Source organism: Hyaena hyaena, unplaced genomic scaffold, assembly GCF_003009895.1.
Source record: "Hyaena hyaena isolate Hyena2069 unplaced genomic scaffold, ASM300989v1 scaffold_389, whole genome shotgun sequence".
Lineage (NCBI taxonomy): Eukaryota > Metazoa > Chordata > Mammalia > Carnivora > Hyaenidae > Hyaena > Hyaena hyaena.
In genome coordinates, this window is record NW_024081023.1 from 1,467,824 (window position 1) to 1,488,497 (window position 20,674).

Here is a 20,674-nt window from a genome sequence, read left to right on the forward strand (position 1 = left end):
CCACTTTATTTTTTTAGTTTGTTCATGTCCTTTGGCAGTTCTTCTGTGAGTTGTTAGCTTTTTTTTTTCTTTTTTTTTGGCAGATTTGGGAGAGCTTTTATAATGTTAGTTAACCCTTTGTCATGCACAGAGGTATTTTTCTCTGCCACATTATTTGCCTCTTAGTGTTGTTGATTGTATGAAATGTGTGTGTTTGTATGTACACGTATATCTTTCACTTTTATGCTTATTCTAGGTATTCGAGGCATTCTAAATCCGGGAGGGCACATCTTTTAATTTAACTCTGGAATCTCTGGAATCCATCTGAAGCCAGCTTTGGGGACACGGTATTCTTAGTGCTCTGGTCCTGTTTCTGGACCATTTAGCATTTTCCATTGTCATATGTTGGATTAAAGAGCATTGAGCCTTCCTTGTTAACCTTTCCAGGACACTTTATACAGAGTTAAAAGTCACTTTGTTTGGGTTAAAAAAAAAAAAGAAAAACTCCCCCCCAACCCAGCAATGAATTCACTGAAAAGACAGTGGAGCTTCAAAGCAAAAAAAAAAAAAAAAAAAAAGTAACATGAGAAAGGATGCATTTCCCAGAAAAGACTTTGTACAGTTGTGAAAATTCAGTCAGGCATCTTGCCAAGTATCCTGTGTACCAGCTGGAGAATCCACAGGGCAGTGAGTCGTAATGAAAAGGGCTATTTTCGTGCTCCCAGGCTCCTGCAGTGAAAGAGCTTGTCCAATGTCCAAACCAGATGCATCTTTCTGGGTTTTAGCTTCCGCCGCGTCCTGGTTTCCATGTTTATTCTTGGGGCCACAGCCTCGTGTTCTGAAATCGGAGCGTGCTCCGGTGCTGGTGGTCAGCAAAACTCATCTGCCCTTTCATATCCAGATGGGGCCAGCCGTGGGCAGACACCCAGGCATTTCCTATCGGTGAGACGATCGCTGGGTTTCCTAATCCTGAGCCCTGAGAGTCCCTTAAAGGTTCTTCAGGGGTTTTCTAGTGTCCGAAACATATCATTCCCAACAGTGAACATTATGATCATCTGAAAGAGCATTTCATTGCTTATTGTATGTATTTGGGTTCTCTGTAAGGTTTTGTGTTGGCCATCATGGGCATGTTCAAAAGCTCTGACCTTGATCATCTCGGGTCTCTTGTAGTTCTAAAATTATATGCTTGCATGCCTTCTGCTCTCAGCTCACCCAAGTGCGGTATCAGGTGTTAGAGTCTGTGTTCCTAGTGAGTAGAGAAGAAAACCAGAGGAACACCCTGACCCACCGACTTGAGATTTCATGTAGAATCGGGAATTGAGTCCATTGTTTCCCCACCCCCCTCTTTTGGGCCCCAGGCTGCGTTGTGGCTTTAGACATGCTCAGCTGAGTGTCCAGGTGTGGGGCACTTCATTCACCCACCTTTGTATTAGATTGTGATCGCAGCCTGTGTTCTCTCTGTCTCAGGCCGGGAACGTGGTAACAGGGGAGATGGTAGAAGAGCTTATTCTTTCTGGTGCGGATATCATCAAAGTGGGCGTTGGACCAGGTAAGGCTTGCTGGGGAGCCCAGCAGAGGCTGTATGGGGGGCACTGGGGTGGGGCTGGGGGCTACTGGAGATGGCCAGAAGGGAGCCCGTGGGTGACCCCGCCTCAAGGGTAAAGCGCATTTCTTTTGGAAGTATCACAACACTTTTGGAAGTTGAGCTTCCAGAAGAAGGTCTTTTAGGACATGTCACTGGGTCACCACCAGGGTATGTCTTGAAGGAGCCAGGGTCTGGGTAGAATGTGAGTTCCTCGTTTCAGAGCATTAATGTGGAAGAAGAGAATGCCGACTTCATAATGATCTTATATACCTTGAAGAGGAAGGTGAGAGGGTGAAGAATCGTGGGGACAGTTAATGGACACAAACGAGTCAAGTTTACGTGAAGGTCTGAGGGACCCCAAACATTGCACATAGGCATGCAGCTGTGAGGCCACACTTGAACTTGACCTCTGGCCCAGTCAGTTACTACCTTTGGCTCCTCACCTGATACATAGGCATCTTGGATTTTGCCCATATTCTCTTAGACATTCTCTCCTAGGACCACCCATTGGCTTCTTGAGTGGAGGAACAAGGCAGAGCCCTTCTGTCCTTATATTGGGTGGCGCCATTTTCTCATGGGGCCAGTTGGCGTTCACCTTCTCCTTTGGCTGTACAGGAACATGAACTTTCATGTTTTCTTATTCTTCCTTGCACATCCATTACTAAACAGACACTAAAATTGGAGAGAAGGAAAGAAGATATACATTTTCAGCTGGAAATAAAAAATAGCAAAGATTTTTGTTTTTAAATATCACCCATTCAAAAAAACACTTCCAAAGAAGGAAGCAAACCATAAAGCAATGCATGAGGAGTGTGGGAACTCACTGCCGGAGGCAGAAGCCTTCGTTGGGTTGTGGGTTGGCACAGTTAGTAACAGGATGTGTATAAAGAGTCTTGTAGGCTCATCAGAGTACTTGAGCATTTAAAATACAGGGACATTGTCAAGATTGGGCTTTGGATATCATCACACAAGCTAACTGATAACATTTTCTGCGTAAGAGGAAAGGCAACTCTGGCCTTTACTGAGCGTTGGTCATCTTTGAAAAGTCCAAGAGAGGATAAGACCCAGTTCTTACTTACGAGGAGCTCGTCTCTTAGAATGTCGTAGACTGGGCTAATAATAGAATAGGCTCCCAGTAGACCGGGACACTCACCAGTTACCTATTTAATCAGAAATACTTATCGAATGTGTACTAGCCACCATTGTGTTGAGTGGGTGCTGTACAGGATCTGAAGGTATGTGAGCAGCCCACTTGGCTCTCAAAGAGCTGTTCTTGATGTAATCTTGAGCATTCAGCTGCAGTTGTTTCCTTCGTGCACATCCTCTGTGTATGCATGATGCTTCCCCAGGAGATTTATTGCCTTTCCATTAGCCCTGTGTGTGCCGCCCTCCACGCCTCCCAGCCCTGTCAGGGCTGTCTAGAAGAACAGAAAGGACAAAACAGAGTAGGGAGCTTTCCTGAAGCCGCTTCTTTAAACTGATTGCAGGTGATCGTTACATTTCACGAATTCTTTAGCATAAAAACACTGGGTTTTCTCCCCGTGAATGACAGCATTAAAAATGAGCACCCTGCCCCTGGCTGGGAGGAAGAACATGTATCCAACTTCTACTTTTGACCTGAGCCCTAATCAAGACCATTCCAGTGCCTTGTTGGATGGCCCTTTCCAAGAACAGTGACAGACCTGATCTCTGTCGGTCTGTCACATGGGCAGAGCTCTGGGCGCCTGTAGTAGATCCCTGACTTCCTGCAAGCCGTGGCGTGGGAGAGAAGGCGAAAAGCCGGTGACGAAGCAGAAATTATGAACGAATTGTGCCTTGTACAATGCAGGGCCGATGGCGGGGGCAGAGGGTGCCTCGGTGCGGAGAGCAGCTCGCTGGCTCCGGGACCGTGAGCAGCACCTGCTGTGAGAATGGACCTCAAGAGGTGTACTCTGCCCTGCAGCCGTATGGGTGCAGGAGGAAAGAGGGCGTCCCCTGCCTCTCTGGTTTTCTTGCTGAATCCGGCCCTGGAAGTATAGACACAGCTCTGTCTGATCCTGTCCTTGAGGATGCTGGGAGAGACGGAGGGGGGCGGTACGTGAAGGCATTGGTGGTGGTGAGCGGCCAGGACAGGAGGAAGGGTTCCAGGCACCTTGTCCCCAAGCGTGGTTGGCAGTGGAGTTCAAGCCCCACCGACTGAGCCGTGGAGCATGTGGGTGACTCATCTATCTTAAGTTCGCGCATTCTTTCGGCAACTATTTATAGCCCCTTGCTATGCACCAGGCTCAGTTCTCAGCGCCAGGCCTGCAGCAGTGCCTGTCCAGGCAGCGTATACCCAGCAGAGAACACAGATCCCCTGCGTTCTTACACAAATAGTGATTTTAATGCCTTTTTTGAAGTGAGTGCTGTGTCAGAACAACTCCCCCGAGGTGGTGACATTTAAGACGAAGCCGGAGAGCTGAGAAGGGCTGGCAGGTCCGGGGGCTTGGCTCGCAGGGAGCGCTGGGCGGAGAGGACATGGAGCACAGAGGGTCCCCGAGGTGGGGAGAAGCTCGTTCTGCCGCAGGAGCGGGAAGGCCGGCGTGGCCGGCGCGTGGGGAGCAGGAGGGAGGAAGAGGTGGCAGAGGAGGGCGGCAGGGGACATCTGGGAGTTCGGTCTGGGTGATCTTGGGGTGCAGGGGCGCTACCTTGCCGGGAGGGAGGGACGGGACTTGAGCAGGGGTGCGGGCGCTGGAGACGTCGGCGCTCTTGGCACGACTCGGCCTGGACGTAGGGGGAAAATACTCTGCTGACAGGGCAGCGGGGACTCGGGTTGACCGTGGGAAAGGCAGAGGGCAGAGGTCAAGGGGGCGAAGGCGTCCAGGAGGCCGGTCTGAGTCCTGAAGCGGAAGCTGACCCCACAGCCCAGGCTGGACGGGGGCTCTGGTCGGGGGTGGGGTGGGTGGTTGTGAAGCCCCGGAGGCCGGGGCCCACCGACACACCCGGGTGGGAGCGGGTGCCAGAAGGGGGTCAGAGTCGCTCCCTTCGCTCCAGGGCTTACTGCTGGCCCCGTGGCAGCCCCAGGCTGGCAGTTTCACAGGCGAGGCCGTGAGGCTCAGAGAAGTTAGAGATTGGCCAAAATTGAAGGGAAAGAGGCCGTGGGAGGAGCGGGCAGGGTCCCTTGAAGTATACTGTGGTCATGAGGAAAAGTGAGGGACGTGGAAAGGGACAGAGTGTCCGCAGGGACAGTCCGTGTGGCCATGAGGTGGGGGCTGATGGCATAGGCGAGTGACAGTGGAGGGTATGGGGGGAGGGCGTCCCAGGCAGCAGCGGTTGGTGACGGTGAGGACCGGAAGGGACGAGGCCAGATGGTGTGGTTTTATCCACCTGCCCCTCCTCTAGGGAAAGAAAGCCCCCCCACCCCCCGCCCCCGGGCACATTGGGGCAGGGCTGTGTGCCGGTGATGGAGGCTCTATTTGTGTCATGTTCTGCTCGTTCTTAACCGTCTGTCTTCGGGCCTCGCTTCTCCCACCATCCAGGTTCCGTGTGTACCACCCGCACAAAGACAGGGGTGGGCTACCCCCAGCTGAGTGCCGTGATCGAGTGCGCGGACTCTGCCCATGGCCTGAAGGGGCACATCATCTCTGTAAGTCTCTGGTGGGGCAGGCGTGGGACAGGGGATGGGCGTGGGAACATCTCGGGACTTCAGGGGGGCCCCTGCTCCTTGGCCCCTCATCCCCGTGGCATCCTGTGGGCTTGGCAGTGAGTCACCTTGGTCACAGCGGTGACATCGGGCAGAGACCCAGGCCTGGCTCCCCACTTCCTCTGCACCGAGGGAAGCTGGCACAGTAGTCAGTAAGAACCCAAGGCGGCAGGTAGGTAGCGTGATGGGGGTTACTCGGCGAGCTCTGCGAGAACGAGAGGGCCGCTAATTGCTACAAAGCACCCCAACCTGGGGGGAATCAAACAAGACCCAGTCATGGAGGCCAGAGGTCTAAGATTGAGGTATCCGCAGGGTCACCAGGGCTGTGGGGAAGCCTCTGTTTCCAGCCTCTGCAGCTTCTGGTGGTTTCTTGGCTGGCGGTACCGTGGCCTCATGTGCCTGTGGCGTCTGCCCCGCGTATGCACGTGTGTCCACGTTTCTCCTTTGTGTGAGGACGCCAGTCATGTTGGACTGGGGGTGCACCCTCCTCCAGGACGACCTCACCTTAGCTAATCACCCCTGCAGAGTGTCAAATGCTGCCGGTGACTGGTCCCTGGTTACCAGCGTGAGAGCAGATGCAGTGGCCTGTTGGGGGCAGAAGTTCCGTTTCCGAGGGCTGAGAACAGATGGGAAGGGGTGAGGAGAGGCAGAGACCGTGATCTAGCAGCACGTGCAGGAAGCTCCTGGAAGGACAGTGGTGTGGTGCTCAGCCCCTAAACGTTAAGGACGGTCAAAGAGACGTATGCTTGCTCTTTCCTTCCGGATGAGATGCTCAGAACAGGTCAGAACAGGTGGGGTGTAATCGGACAAATTCAACAATTGCGGCTTCCACTTATGTGGATGCTCTTATACACACATATCTATACGCACATGTATAAATCTATACGTATATATAAAATGGATATGTTAAATGAAACCCTCAGACCTTTTCAGTGTTCGGTTGCTAAGCCGGGCTCCCACATTAAATAATTGGTAGGCGACTGAGAAACAACATACAAATGCATCACACAAATGACAGATCCCCACAGAGTGACCCCTTGTCGATTTCAGCTCAGTGTCCCCAGCCTGTTGGTGCTTGATTTCCGGACTGGCTTTGGGGTAATAATAATATACTTTACACCCCCCTGTGTGCACACTGCCTCGTGTTGAGCCTCCCCCCAGCAATTGATTGCTATAGCTGTTGCTTCCCCAGAGCTGGGATTCTGTTGTTACCTTGCAATCCCGTGCAGACTTCCTGTGCAACTTCTAATTCTTCATGCAAGTTTTTCATCCCTCCATCCATTCAACCAGCAAGTTTTTATGGAACATCTCCTATGTGCTAGAAGCCGGAATAGATGATGGAAGGTTTATTGGTTGCTGAGAGTTGTAAGGACCTCCGCGCCTCACCCCTTCCCTGAGCTCCTGTCCTGGTGCCCAGAGGAACACCACTCACTGTGACGTAAGCCCTTTGCTGAATGTGGTGATCCAGCTCCCTGAGACCCTCAGGCTGCATCAGCCTCCAGTATGGCGCATGATGCAGTTCTCAGGTCATCACTTTCACCTTGTTTTGGGCTATAGTGACGGGAGAGCGGCACAGAAGCTTTCTTAAAGAGACATCCCTGGACCCCATTTAGCAAAGTTGACTCCTCAGAGGTGGCCATAAAAGGACCAGGTGTAATTTAGTCATAAATCTCTGTTACACGATCATTTTCACCAATAAGAGTCTTCATCAAAATAAAGACCCCGGGGGTGCCTGGGCGGCTCAGTCGGTTAAGGGTCCGACTTCGGCTCAGGTCATGATCTCACGGTTTATGAGTTCAAGCCCCGCGCCAGGCTCTGTGCTGACAGCTCAGAGCCTGGAGCCTGGTTTGGATTCTGTATCTCCCTCTCTCTCTGCCCTCCCCCGCTTGTGCTCGCTCTCTCTCTCTCTCTCTCAAAAATAAATAAACATTTAAAAAATTAAAAAAAGATATGAACCCCATATCATATATATTCCTTGAATGGCCACCATTTCCAAATCAATGAATGTCCAATGAATGGTTCTACCATGAATGTGTTCTGAGTTCCCCACACTTGTGTCCTTCTAGAAACTTCACACCTGCTTAGTTGATGGACCATTTTTGCTCTGCTTGTACCACCGGCCCCCGAAAATAAACTTGGGATCTCTTTATCCAGCACCACATCATTGATCCTTTATTTTAGCAATTCTCTCAGTGTAGGGCCCAGACCGGCAGCATCAGTATCTCCTGAGAACTTGTTAGAAATTCTCGGCCGACCTGCTGAATCGATCGATGGGCAGCTCTGAAGGTGAGGTCCCACGAGTCTGTTTTAACAAACCCTCCAGGTAACTGTGATGTGCTCTCAACTTTCAGAACTGCTGGTTTCCGTAGTGGGGAGGCTCAGCTACCTTGGTTGGGTCAGGGTTCAAAGCCAGGTCTTATCAGCGGGTGCCCAGGGAACAGCTTCTCTGCATTTGTCAGTTACAGATAGTGACAGCCCAGGCTTGTGGTCCTGGTGCTCCGAGGCTCTCAGTAACGGTGGGAGGTTTCCCGGATGGGGTCAGAAGTTCAGTTTGTGGCCAGAAGACCAGGTGAAGTTCACAGTCTCACGTGGGACCTGTCTCTTTGGCCTGAGCTCATTCCTCCTGGCTAGATAGTGTCTCCCACTGTCCCTTTGATAGGGATTCACAAGTAGGCTTCTCTCGCTTGCCAGTCATCCCTAAACCCCCTGGAAACCCACCAGGTATTTTGTATCCTGCCTCTCTGTCTGGTTTCCTTCCAACTGTGTCATTTTACACTTTAGTTGCTGAATGAGCACAGCCAGGCTGTTGAGATTCAGAAAAGGAAGCCACAGCATGGGGCTCTTTGCAAGTGCTTACACTCAGGAGGCTGGACTTGAATTAGGTTTCTATTTATTATGGCCCACATGCGGTTCTGAGGGAGCAGGGCTGTAAATTCAGGACACCCCCTGCGTGGGTGAAGATTAAAGTATGACTAGTGAGTCTTGTCATCATCAGCTAGGGACATTGCACAAAAAAGAGGATTTTAAAAGTGGAAACAGACGTAGAAGGAGGAATGGCTATTCCTTATGTATTGAGCATCTATTCCATTCCTGGAACACATCACTTATAAGTTCTAGTCCTTGGAACAACCTGGCAAACTAGCTGTTGTCTTCACTTGACAGATGTATTAGAGTTCTCTAGAAACGGGAACAGTAGTGTGTGTGCGTGTGTGTGTAGGTGTGTGTGTGTGTGTGTGTGTGTGTGTGGCAAGAGAGGAGGGGGAGGGAGTAGTCATTATAAGGAATTGGTTCATGTGATTACGGGGGAGTGAGAAGCCCTGAGATCTGCAGGGGGAGTTGCTAAGCCAGGGATCTAGGAGAGCTGGCAATCTAGTTAGATAGTCTGGGTCAGAGTCTGAAGGCCTGAGAACGAGGAAGAGCTGATGCTTCAGTTGGAGGTAAAAGGTAGGAAGAAGCCCCTGTCCCAGTTCAGAGACAGTCATTCAGGAAAAATTCACTTAAGGAGGGTGAGCCCTTTTGTTCCATCAAACCTTCAACTGATGAGATGGAGCCCACCCACACCGAGGAGGACACTTTTCTTTACTCAGTCTACCGATTCAAATGTTAATCTCATTTATTTAAAAAAAAATTTTTTTAATGTTTTATTTATTTTTGAGTGAGAGAGATAGAGACAGCGCGAGCAGGGGAGGGTCAGAGAGAGAGGGAGTTACAGAATCCGAAGACAGGCTCTGAGCTAGCTGTCAGCACAGAGCCTGATGCGGGGCTCGAACCTACGAACCGTGAGATCATGACCTGAGCTGAAGTCGGACGGTTAACCGACTGAGCCACCCAGGCACCCCTGTTAATCTCATTTAAAAAACAAAAAACAAAAAACAAAACCTCCCAGGCGCCTCTGAGTGGTTCAGTCAGTTAAGTGTCTGACTTTGGCTCACATCATGGTCTCATGGTTCATGTGTTCGAGCCCCGCATTGGGCTCTCTGCTGTCAGCGCCAAGCCTGCTTTGGATCCTCTGTCCCCATCTGTCTTTACCCCTCCCTACTTTTGCTTGCTCTCTCTATCGCTCTCTCAAAAATAAACATTAAAAAAAAAAAGCCCTTCCAGAAACACCCAGACTAACGTTTGACTGCATTTCTCGGCACTCTGTGGCCCAGCCCAGCTGACACACAAAGTTAGCCATCACAACCGGCTGAGGAGCTAAAGCCTCAGGGTCTTAAGTGACTGGGTGAGATCACTGCCGGCAGTGGCAGAGCCAGCACTCAGACAGGGGTCTGTTCGTCCCCAGCATCCACGGCTTCCCTTGACTTCCCATCTTTCCCCCTCTTAGGAGATAAGGAGGCTCCAAGAGAGGGAAAAAGAAGGGCTTGCCGAAGTTGCAGAAGATGCAGGGTGGGGGCGGCCCCCATCTGCTCGCTTTCCATCCCAGTTCTTTCCCGTTTCCAGCTCCAGCTCCGGGAGACATCACCTCCCTGTGTTCCCCGGCTGGTCCTTCCCCACGCGGCCCCGCGCCCGTCTTCCCGCGGGAGAGGACAGTCCATGCCCGGTGCGCCGAGGTTAGAAGGGGAGCTTTGAGCACCCAGTGAGTTTACTCTCCCCTGATAACTGAGGGCGCCCGGGGTTTGTCATGCTGCACAGGACCTAGAAAGAAGCCCTAGGATGACGTTGACTAATCACCATTGTTTCTTCTTAACTCACGCTCCAGCATTTTCTTTCTTTTTAAAAAATATTTATTTATTTTTGAGAGAGAGAGAACGAGTGTGAGCGGGGTGGCAAAGCGGAGAGAGGGAGACAGCACTGAGTGGAGGGCCTGATGTGGGGGTCGAACTCACGAACCGCGAGATCATTCTCTGAGCCCAAGTCGGTGCTTAACTGACTGAGCCACCCAGGCACCCAAGCGCCAGCATTTTTTTTAAGTTTATTTTTATTTATGTTGTGAGAGAGAGAGACAGCGAGACAGAGAGAGACAGAGACAGAGAGAGACATAGAGAGACAGAGAGGCAGAGAGAGAGCAAGTGAGGGGGGGTCAGAGAGAGAGAACGCCGAGCAGACTCTGCACTGTCAGTACAGATCCCAGTGTGGGGCTTGAACCCAGGAACCGTGAGACCATGACCTGAGCCGAAGTCAAGAGTTGGATGCTTAACCACCTGAGTCGCCTGGGCGCTCCCACAGCTCCAGCGTTTTAATGAGCACATTTTCTGTAGGCCGAGAGAGCGTGCGTATCAAGGCTCAGGAGGCCCTGCATCATGAAGGGCCAGTAACGGTGAGGGGTGAGGAACCAGATGATTATAATCCCCAAACCTCCCTTCTCTAAACGTGGTCACTAGTGCTCACATTGGCCCACTGACCCTCTGCAGAGAGTTAAAGATGGATCTGCAAAATCTCCGATAATTTTAATGATTTAATATAGCACCTTAGAAGCACTTAGACAATTCTTTAGAAAGACCTAAACCAAGTGGGATGCCTGGGAGGCTCAGTCAGTTAAGCGTCTGACTCTTGATTTTGGCTCAGGTCGTGATCTCACGGTTCGTGAGTTTGAGCCCCATGTCAGGCTCCATGCAGCATGGAGCCTACTTGGGATTCTGTCTTCCTCTCTCTCTCTCTTTGCCTGTCTTTGCCTGTCTCCTCTCTCTCTCTCTCTCAAAATAATTGAATTTTTTTGAGGCCTGAGAAATTCCCTCCCCCCTAAAATAGGTTGAGCCTAGAAAAAGTGAGAAAATACAGATAAATATGAAGATTGCTAGAACTGCTGAGCTCTTAAGATAACAACCACTGCTCATGTTCTGATAAGTGTGCTTCTAGACACTTTCAGAGTGTACTCTTAACCCGGGTTCTAATCTTCTTCTTCCATTATTATAGCTGTGTGACCTTGGGCAAGGCACTCAACCTTCCTGAGCCGGCTCCCCTGCACCTGCTCATTTCCCTCACCATCTACAAACTATCAACTTTGGGTTCTAGTGGTGTTGAAGTAGAAAAATGAGCTTTGTCATACCCCTCTGGCCCATAGTAGGTGTTTGTGTGCATTCCCTCTGCCTCTTCCTTACTTGCTTTCACCAACCTGCATTTGAGAGAAGAGCAGGGGTTTTTTGATTGTTTGTTTAATTTTTTGGATACTTATTTGTTTTTGAGAGAGAGAGAGAGAGACAGAGCTCAAGTGGGGGAGGGGCGGAGAGAGAGAGATACACACACACAGAATCAGAAGCAGGCTCCAGGTTCTGAGCTGTCAGCACAGAGCCCGATGCAGGGCTCGAACCCATGAACCTAGAGATCATGACCTGAGCTGAAGTCAGACACTTAACAGGCTGAGCCACCCAGGCGCTCCAAGAGCAGGTATTTTGAAGAAGAAAAGAGAGGCTGACACATCACAGAGCAGGTTCCTACCACTCATGTGATGCTGTTTCTACTAAAATACAATGTTAACGCTCTTGAACAACAAAAACAAGCAGCTCTTGGAATATTTGCACGTTGTTTCTGACGACCTTTCAGCAGCTGTGCATGTTTGTAAGTGAAAATAGATGCGTGTCTTAGATTGCAGAGATTTGCCCCTAACAGCCCTGCCCCCTGGATACATGAGAGGGTGCTTTGAACAATATTTGCAAGTGACCCCTTGACGGTAGAAGGGAGCAGACTCCTTTGCCCGAAGGCATTATGGGACGTCGGATTGCACTGGGTTAAATGCACAGCCTGGCTTCTTTGGGCTGCATTGTCTATTTATAAACGTGTCCCTAAGCAAAGTGAGTAGGAGATGCCGTAAGTATGATTTCCTCTCTGCGGCACATCATGGAGTGCTCTTTTTTTTTTTTAAGACACTTTTTAATGTTTATTTATTTTTGAGAGAGAGGGGAGAGAGCAAATGCACAAGCTGGGGAGGGGCACAGAGAGAGAGGGAGACACAGAATCCGAAGCAGGCTCCAGGCTCTCCCAGATGTCAGCGCAGAGCCCGACGCAGGGCTCGAACTCATGAACCGTGAGATCACGACCTGAGCCAAAGTTGGACGCTTCACGGACTGAGCCACCCACTCTTTGATAAAGAGATAAAGCACTTGAAAATTGGCAGGACCAGCAAAGGGCGTATAGGGGGTTTGTACCTTGAAGAGAGAGTAGCCATGCTGACGTGTGGAAGCATCCACACATCAACACGAGGTACAATCCCGCGTCCCGGCGCTGTCTGCATGGACGGCTTGGCCATGTCACTTCCATTGAGAGACTACTTCCGACGTGACCGTTCCTCAGCACCCTTGGCCCCCTGGGGTCAGAGAAGCTCATCTCTTTATGGGCAGGTCCCACCTCCCGGACTTGACCTTCGAGTTCCTCCCACGCCTGCTCTGGGCCCAGGGCTCTGTCATCACATCCGCTCTGACCCTGCTACCCCTGGCCTTTGCTTCCTTGCCTCTCTCTGTGTGGGATCCGGCTGCAAGTCCAGGCCGCCCTCGCTGGCCTCCCCCTTGGACTTGACATAGGCCGCACTGACTAGCAGGCGGCAGCCTGTGTCTGTGAGGACGCGCGGTGGGCCCTGCATCCGGGAAGCTGTGCACTGCGTCGCTGGTGCGGAGATAGAGCCCCCAAGGATGCACCTGCTGGGCAGCCCAGGGTGACGGCCCTGCTGGGTGCTCACCGGCCCCTGGCGCGAGCGCCCCATTGGTGGTGGCGGGGAGGGGCGGCGGCTCCGGGATGCAGGTTTGATTTTAAGCCTACTGGGTGAGTTACATAAAGTTGAATCGGAGACGCATGTGGCGGCTGGAATCATAAAGGAACTAACTCTGTGTCCTTTTTCCGGAGCTTAAAATAATTCCACTCTTGGGCTAAATAAACCTCACCTCACGCCAGGCAGGGAGGGAAAGGGGACTCCTTGAATGAGACATGAATTGGGAAGGCCCAGACCCCGCATGTTGTGTGAGGGGCTAGCGGGGCAGGGGTGGGGGAGGTCTCAAGAGCGGCTCCTGAGGGAGACCCTCTGCCCTGGGCTTGCAGGGGATGGCAGATCCTAGGGGGGGACGCAGGGCTTGGGGGACAGCAGGTGCTACATTGAGGAGAGCAAACGGAGTGAGGCCACGGCAGCTGGGGAGCACCGGGCTCTGGCCCTGAGGGTCGCTGACTTTGGCTGGGGGCTTGCCCTTGGCCCGGGTGGGGGTGGGGAGAGGAGGGGTGCATCCGGATATCGCGGATATCCCATCCCGATGACCCCAGGGGAGGGGACAGCCTGGCCGAACACCCCGCTGACTCCCTCTCCTTGCTTTTTCCTCTTCGAAGGACGGAGGCTGCACTTGTCCGGGAGATGTCGCCAAAGCCTTTGGTAAGGGGACAGGGAAGGAAGGAGGGAGGGAGGGCGGGGAGGGAGCACCCCGCAGCCCTGCTGGCCTCCGGTGGGAACCGGAATGGGAGGCGGGGCTTGCTGGGGGAATCCTAAGCCCGGCCTGAGTTTCCTGTCTCTGGACTTCAGCCCCGATTGGCCAGAATCCTGATGCCTGATCCCACCCAGCCGGCATCCTGGGGTATAGACGCGGGGCCACAGCCTACAAGCCAGGCTTAGAAGGCTCAGGCTGCCTGTGGAAGAGGCCAGTATCAGGTCCACAGTGACCTCAGGCAGGGGAACTGAAGCAGGGGGAGTCTTTTGGGAGGGGCCAGAGCCCCCCAGCACTCTCACCGAGGCCCAGGGCCGAGGTGCCTGTTTCCCAGCATGGGGCAGCCGCGTGCAGCTGTGATGCTGTGGGGCTTTGGGGCCACCCGGCCTTTCCTCGGGAAAGCAGGAAAGCATTGGGCTGGCTGGCAGCGTCTCCATGCACTGTCCCCTCCGCCCGCAGCTCACCCTTGGCCAAGTGCCAAGGTCTGTCTGCCAGAGCTGGTTAATCAAGCATCTCGGTTATGGAATGGAACATGGGGGTCATCTCTGTGTAATCCAGAGGGCCTCCTTGATCATTGTGGAGGCCGAGGCCCTGAGAGGGAGTGACAGGGTCGGCGTCCCACAGGCTGCTGCAGAGCAGGGAGAATCAGGAGTCCCCCACACTACTGGGCTCACTTACCCATTAGCTAAAGATGTTTTTGTTACTGAGTTTTGCACCAAATCTACTTCCTGCCAGTGGGTGGTCTGGCTTGGGCTCCCTGCACAGAGGAGGGGCTGGCATACTTTAAAGTGACTGGTCGTTAAGAAGATGCCTCGTAGATAACAGTTCCTGGTCTTGGGGATCCCCTCTGGTTGGGGGGAGAGGCCTGGCTGGACGCCAGTTTCCCTCTGCCCCCTTAAAGTCATGGCAGGGTGGCCAAGCATCCAGTATTCCGGATAGGGGCCCGGGAATGAAGGACCTATAAATCTTGCTGCCATGTAGGAGGGTCCCGTTGTATGTGGCTTGTCCGATGCCAGGCCAAGGGGCCAGCCTTGTAGAGCCTGCTTTTCTGAACTGCTGGACACAAGGCCCTGGCACGCCTAATGCAAATCCCAGAGCCCTCCTGTAAATACGTCCCTGGCCCGAAAGAAGAGGTCAGGGCCGCTTCTCCGGGGTTCCCATGCTTGCTGCTCCTCCTTGCCCTTTACCCTAATTACTGAGTCCGTCTGGACCCTGATGTCCTCGGGTTCTAAACGTAAACCCTCCATAGGCCTCAGGAGAAGTTCATAGTCTGTGGAGAGACCGCATACGCATCCAGGGACAGGCTGGACAGTGGGGAGATTTCTGGTTCTTCTACATACGCCTTATCCTTTCTTGACAGCCAGTAACTCTACATCAACCATGTGCCATGCCCTTTGATAGACGCTGGAGAGGCAGCTTTGGTGCCGTATATAGCCAGCCTGTAGGTTTCTCAATTCCCAGTCCCCGGTGTAAAAGTTTCGGTTTGTTCAAGGTCTTCCATGATCTACACAGGCAGAGTGTGAGGGTGCTGATAGCCTAAGGTAGACCAGATGCCTGTTGGGAACACCAGAGGAGTGACTGTAGGGGAGGAGAGGAGGCAACACGCTGTAGAAAATGCTGCCCAGTTCTTCAGGCTGCTCTGATGACAAGACTTAGACCTCTGTGGGAAGGTGCTCATAGTTGGTCATCAGTTACCATTAAGGATTGTCTCGTGCATTAGCCACCAGCCACCAGCAGGCTGCATTTCTCCCTCTGGGCGTCCGGTGCCCATCTCCCTGCTGGCGAGCCTTCTTAACATTTTCCAAAAAAGGTGAGTTTGAACTCTTCGTCTTGAGTATTGCAAGGAGCAGGGAGGGGTGAGTTGGCGCGGCACGTGGATCCTTCTAGAGCTGATGTTCTCTGAGCTCTTTCCTCTTCTTCTTGTCCCCTCTCCCCCGTTGGGGCTCAGGAGCCGGAGCCGATTTCGTCATGCTGGGAGGGATGTTTTCGGGCCACACGGAGTGTGCCGGGGAGGTGATTGAGAAGAACGGGCAGAAGCTCAAGCTCTTCTACGGGATGAGCTCCGAAACAGCGATGAAGAAACACGCAGGAGGGGTTGCCGAATACAGGTGAGGGGGAGCGCCAGCGCCCTTCGTGGGCGACGCCTCGTATTTACATGAACAGGGTGGAAGCAGAGCTCGAATACCAGTTCTGTTGATACTAACGGACCGTGGGAGGAAGCTAGGGAACGTATCTTTCTTCTCCTCCTTCTCCTTCTTCTTCATGTTTGTTTTTTATTTTTGAGCGAGGGAGAGAGAGAGCCTGAGCAGGGGAGGGGCAGAGAGAGAGAGGGAGACAGAAGATCTGAAGCAGGCTCTGTGCTGACAGAGCAGTGCCTGATGTGGAGCTTGAACCCACAAACCGTGAGATCATAACCTGAGCCAGAGTTGGAAACCCAATGGACTGAGCCACGCGGGTGCTCCATCCTGCTTCTTTTTAAATAGTCCCAGTTTTTATCCAGCCAGCATTTGCTGTGTTGGGGGCCTTCCTAAGGACACGCAGAGCAGAAATGTCTTGGCACAGAGATGGAAATGGACAAGGGGGCAACCAGTCGGGAAGGTGGCACTTAGACTTCCAGGGGATGGGCAGGAATATGTTTGCCCTGTCCTTCCGTAGAGCCTTTGCTCAGCCAGCCCCGTAACTGCCGATCTCTCTCCTGGAGCGAGTTCGGGCTGTGAGCATTGGGCTGAAGATTGGGTTTCCCACTGCAGATGCAACAGGTATGGTGCTCACAGCTGCATGGGGGTCAGACCATCCAGAAGGATGCTGTGTTTCCTCTACCGTAAGACTCTCAGCTGCCTCCACGCTCTGACAGTTGACACAGGCAGCATTTTTAGCCATTTAACTGTGTCACTGACTGCACTGCAGAAAGGATGCTTACTTCTGCCTATCTTTTTTTTTTTTAACAAATCCACGATCCCAAAAGATAACCTGGACATTTCCAATTTCACTTCCGTTTTAATTGTCTGCATGCATGTTTTACGACCCGCAGGACGGCACATGGCCATGGCCGGCCCTTGTTCCATAGAAGCTGCTATTGCTTCTCATCAGCGTTAGCCTGCTGACAGGTCCCACTAAGTGGACGGGGCAGAAGGCCTTGCGTCCTCAGAAGGAAGTCTGCATTCTCCAGGAACGCTCAGGCACTGGGATGAAACTGAAGCCCTCCCTGGCGGACACCCTCCATTTCCTACCTCACATCTAATACTTGAAAACTCATCTCGAGGACATGGGTCACAGAAGTGTTGTGGGAGGTTCAGATCGAGCTGGAGGGAAGATCTCAGAACCCCGCTGGGATTCACGGGCGGGCAGGGGAGAGGTGTGGGGGGGCTCCGCCAGGGTTCCGTGCTTCCGTGGGATATGGCGGACAGATGTCCATTCCCATTCTCTGCAGCCTCTTTCTCCTTTGGAAGAGGAATCTCAGCATCACGATGATGATGCAGCGTAGGGAAGGCAGGGCGGGGGGCAGGAATAGGGGACTGCGCTTCTTCCATCATCCTGGAGCTTCAGTCAGAACAGAAGAACGCTCTCTCTCCCACGCTGTGCCCGATGGAGGGGGTTGCACGGCTCATGAGGATGGGCAGGCTGAGCATCACTGCCTCGGCGGCACCCCAGACCTCGGGCCCAGAAGCTTCACGCTTTACTAGCAACCACCTTCCTAACCTGAGGGCCGGTGCAGTGTCTACCGTGTGCTGGGGTGTTAAGCGGAGCCACTGTGGTTATATGACAGCTGGATTCCTCGCCTGGAGGACCTTTTTTGCCCTCTAGCTGTTGCGTCTGTTTTGGGTTCCAAGGGAAGTAGACAGGGAAGGGCAGACCAGGTTATAGCACACACGGAAGCCAAGGAGCCGAAAGAAAAACCCATCTGTAATTTCAGCAGGGTTTAGACAAAACGAAAATAGAAGACTCAAGCGTATCAGGACTCCGTTCTGGAAGCCGATTAGACAAGAAAGGGAAGTGCTGAAGGAATTAGAACCTCAATCTGGAGGCAGCCCGGGCCCTGCAGGCTGCGTCTGGTTTTTTCTGTCTCTCTGTCTCCCTCCCTCCCTGCCTGTCTCTTCCTCTTTTTTTTTTCTCTGGCAGTTTACAGTCTCCTCACAAGAATGGTCCTCCTTTGAGGTTATATTTAATTAAGGTAGAGCTATTTATGCCTTGCTGGTTCCTTCCCCACCATTAACCATTTATCCTCACGCTGTTCCTGGGAGACAGAATAAAGTCCCTTCGCTTTACAGATGAGAAGGCTTGAGCTTCGAGGTGCCGTCACCAGTTAGCAGAGAAGCAACGATGAGAGCAGAGAAGCAAGCCAGGGGAATCTCTTTGAAAAAGTGAAACGTCAGTCACTGCGGGCTCATGTCCCCGGTCACAGAGCGTGGTGATGCGAATCCTCTCGGGGGTGGCCGGTGCTGGGCTCCGTGAGCTCGATGTTCTGAACCAGCCATGAGGCCGGCTTGGTCTAGTCAGTGGTTTAAGGGGGTAGATTTCATTGCACTTGAGGGTCCCCTTAGATGTGTGGATTTCAGAGCAACCAGAGTTAATACTATTTTGAAATTCTGGGTAATGAGTTTCTGATTGAGAGATGCTATTTTTCCTAGTTGAAGAGACCAGAAAAGAAATGTCCAGAAGTGGGTGAATTGTTAGAATTTCCAGATTGCCCGAGCCTTAGACGAAGGCTAGGGGTTTTGCATAGATTGGAGATTTCCTTCCTTCTCGAAAAACAAGTCCAGACTGAATGTCCATGCAACTGAACAGGACTTGAGTCGTCCATTTTACAGATCTTCCTTGACTTACGGCGCTATGTCTTGATAAACCCATCTTAAGTTGAAAATATCATAAATTGAAATGCATTTAATACACCTGACCCACTGAACGTCATCGCTCAGTCTAGCCCACCTTAAATGTGCTCAGAGGAGTTCTGTTAGCCTACAGTTGGGCAGAATCCACTAACACAAGGCCTTTTTAATAATGAAGTGTTGAACATCTCATGTAATTGATCGAATACTCTACTGGAAAACGGTATAGACAGGTTGTACGGGTGCTGGGTGGTTGGTTGGTGTATTGGGATCATTCACCCTCACGATCCCGGGGCTGATGTAGCTGTGGCCATCGATGGCCTGCATCACAGGTGAGGATTGTATGCACACCACTAGCTTGGGAAAGGATCCAAGCTCAGCTGGTGACGTATGGCTTCTACTGAATGCGGATGGCTCTGCACCAGGGTGGAGTCAAACCATTGTATGTGGGACACTGTAGTGACGTCCTCTTCATCTCTTAGTTGTAGGCAATTGAGGGGGAGGTTGTTCAAGAGGTATGCCGCCATATCCGTTCTTCCTCTTGGGCTCTGAGTCAACAGGACACCGGGGTAGAGATGAAGGTAGAGTAGCAGCAGGTGGCAGAGAGAGGATTCTGCTGAGAGGGTGACCGCGCGGGCCGGGAGGGGTCTACTTCCTCCAGGGCTGCTGACAAGGACTTTCCTTTTTCAGGCGCTCCCGGTAGCCAGCAGCGAGGCTGTGTGTGCATTTTGGATGGGAGAAATGCATCCACCTGAGATGCTGGCAACATCGGCTTGGCATTTGTAGCAACGTGGGGCTGGGGTGAGAGGGGGCCATGGAGCTACCTGAGTGCCTGGGGGTTGGGTCAAGCGCTAAGCTAACGCTGGGAGTAACTCCAGCTGGAGTCGTAAGGGGAAAAAAAACATGAAAAGAAAAGCTTCCTTTTTCTTGCAGAGCTTCTGAGGGTAAGACTGTGGAAGTGCCTTACAAAGGGGATGTACAAAACACGATTCTGGATATTCTTGGAGGACTGAGGTCTACGTGCACTTACGTGGGGGCCGCCAAACTCAAAGAGCTCAGCAGGAGGGCGACGTTCATCCGGGTGACTCAACAGCACAACACTGTGTTCAGCTAACCTTGAGGATGAGGCGACTTCCGGCTCATGGAACCTTCCACGTACACCTGCTTTCGCACCTCCCACCTCCTGTCACAGCAGAGTTTCTGGCTGCTCCTGAATGCTGGACTACCGCCTCCTGCTCCCCTACCTGCTGCCCGGAGGCTTTGGGGCTCTCCTAGTGCCTTCCGGGGGCCCGGAAGCCGGGCGCTGACCGGGGCTGTGGCCAGAGCCCAGCTGCCTGGAACTCATGACCTCACTGTTCAGATCAACTCCTCTTTTTCTTTTTCTTCTTCTCATTCTCGTTCTCATTCTTTCTTTTTCCTTCCTTCCTTCTCTTTTCTTTCTTTCTTTCTTTCTTTCTTTCTTTCTTTCTTTCTTTCTTTCTTTCTTTCTTTCTTTCTTTCTTTCTCTTTCTTTCTTTCTCTTTCTTTCTTTCTTTCTTTCTTTCTTTCTTTCTTTCTTTCTTTCTTTCTTTCTTTTTCTGTCTGTCTGTCTGTCTGTCTTTCTGTCTTTCTGTCTTTCTTTTTTAAAGAAAAATGGTTTCACTTTAATATAATGCAATTATCTTAAGACTTGGTGGAATGATGGAGTTTGCCTTTGCAGGAAGTAGGTTGTCAAGGGAGCTGGGAGTTTTCTACCTACTTCTCACGCTTGGGCTCTAGCAGTCACAGAGGGGAGGGGAGGAGGAGGGAGGGGAAGGGAGGAGAGGGGAGGGGAAGGGAGGAGAGGGGAGGGGAGGGGTGGGGAGGGGAGGAGAGGATTGGGTGGCCAGGCCCCTCCCAGAGTAACCGGCCCCTCCCCTCCTTTGCTTTTGGTTGCTGCAAAAGAACAAAAAGCACCTGACTAGATACATGAACTTGGAGAACTGGTTTCCTGCAGATCCTCGCAGGGGTGTGGCTACACGTTGTTACTACCTGTGTTACACGTGCCTTCTGGGAACAGGTATCTGTCACTACAGGGTCAGGGCTGCTTAGAGGATGCTGTCCCCGTCCCCGGTTTTCATTGAGTTTTGTTCTCCTTCCTTTTCCCTCCTCCGTCCCAGCCTGTTAGGCTGGCCTCTCTCTTAAAGAGACTATACGTTATTTTGAAGCGCCGTGGGATGTTTGATTGAAAGGTTATCCACTAAAACCTCGGCAAGTGGAATCCCACTGAGAGACAGAAAACACCGTGACCCGTGGATTTTTAAAAGTC

General features: G+C 52.0%; 1 protein-coding gene across 4 annotated transcripts in view; it reads left to right on the forward strand.

The window, feature by feature from the left end:
• GMPR (guanosine monophosphate reductase) overlaps positions 1 to 19,804 on the forward strand; it is a 41,914-nt gene extending 22,110 nt beyond the window's left edge. For 3 of the 4 annotated variants that reach the window (XM_039251504.1, XM_039251502.1, XM_039251503.1), the window contains exons 5-9: positions 1,447 to 1,528; positions 5,062 to 5,168; positions 13,470 to 13,512; positions 15,510 to 15,669; positions 19,321 to 19,804. In XM_039251504.1, coding sequence (XP_039107435.1) covers positions 1,447 to 1,528; positions 5,062 to 5,168; positions 13,470 to 13,512; positions 15,510 to 15,669; positions 19,321 to 19,501 — 573 coding nt within the window. In that variant the 3' untranslated portion in view covers positions 19,502 to 19,804. Of the gene's footprint in view, positions 1 to 1,446; positions 1,529 to 5,061; positions 5,169 to 13,469; positions 13,513 to 15,509; positions 15,670 to 19,077; positions 19,189 to 19,320 lie in introns of all 4 variants that reach the window. The other variant, XR_005531620.1, reaches the window with a different exon arrangement.
• The last annotated feature ends 870 nt before the right edge of the window (positions 19,805 to 20,674 follow it).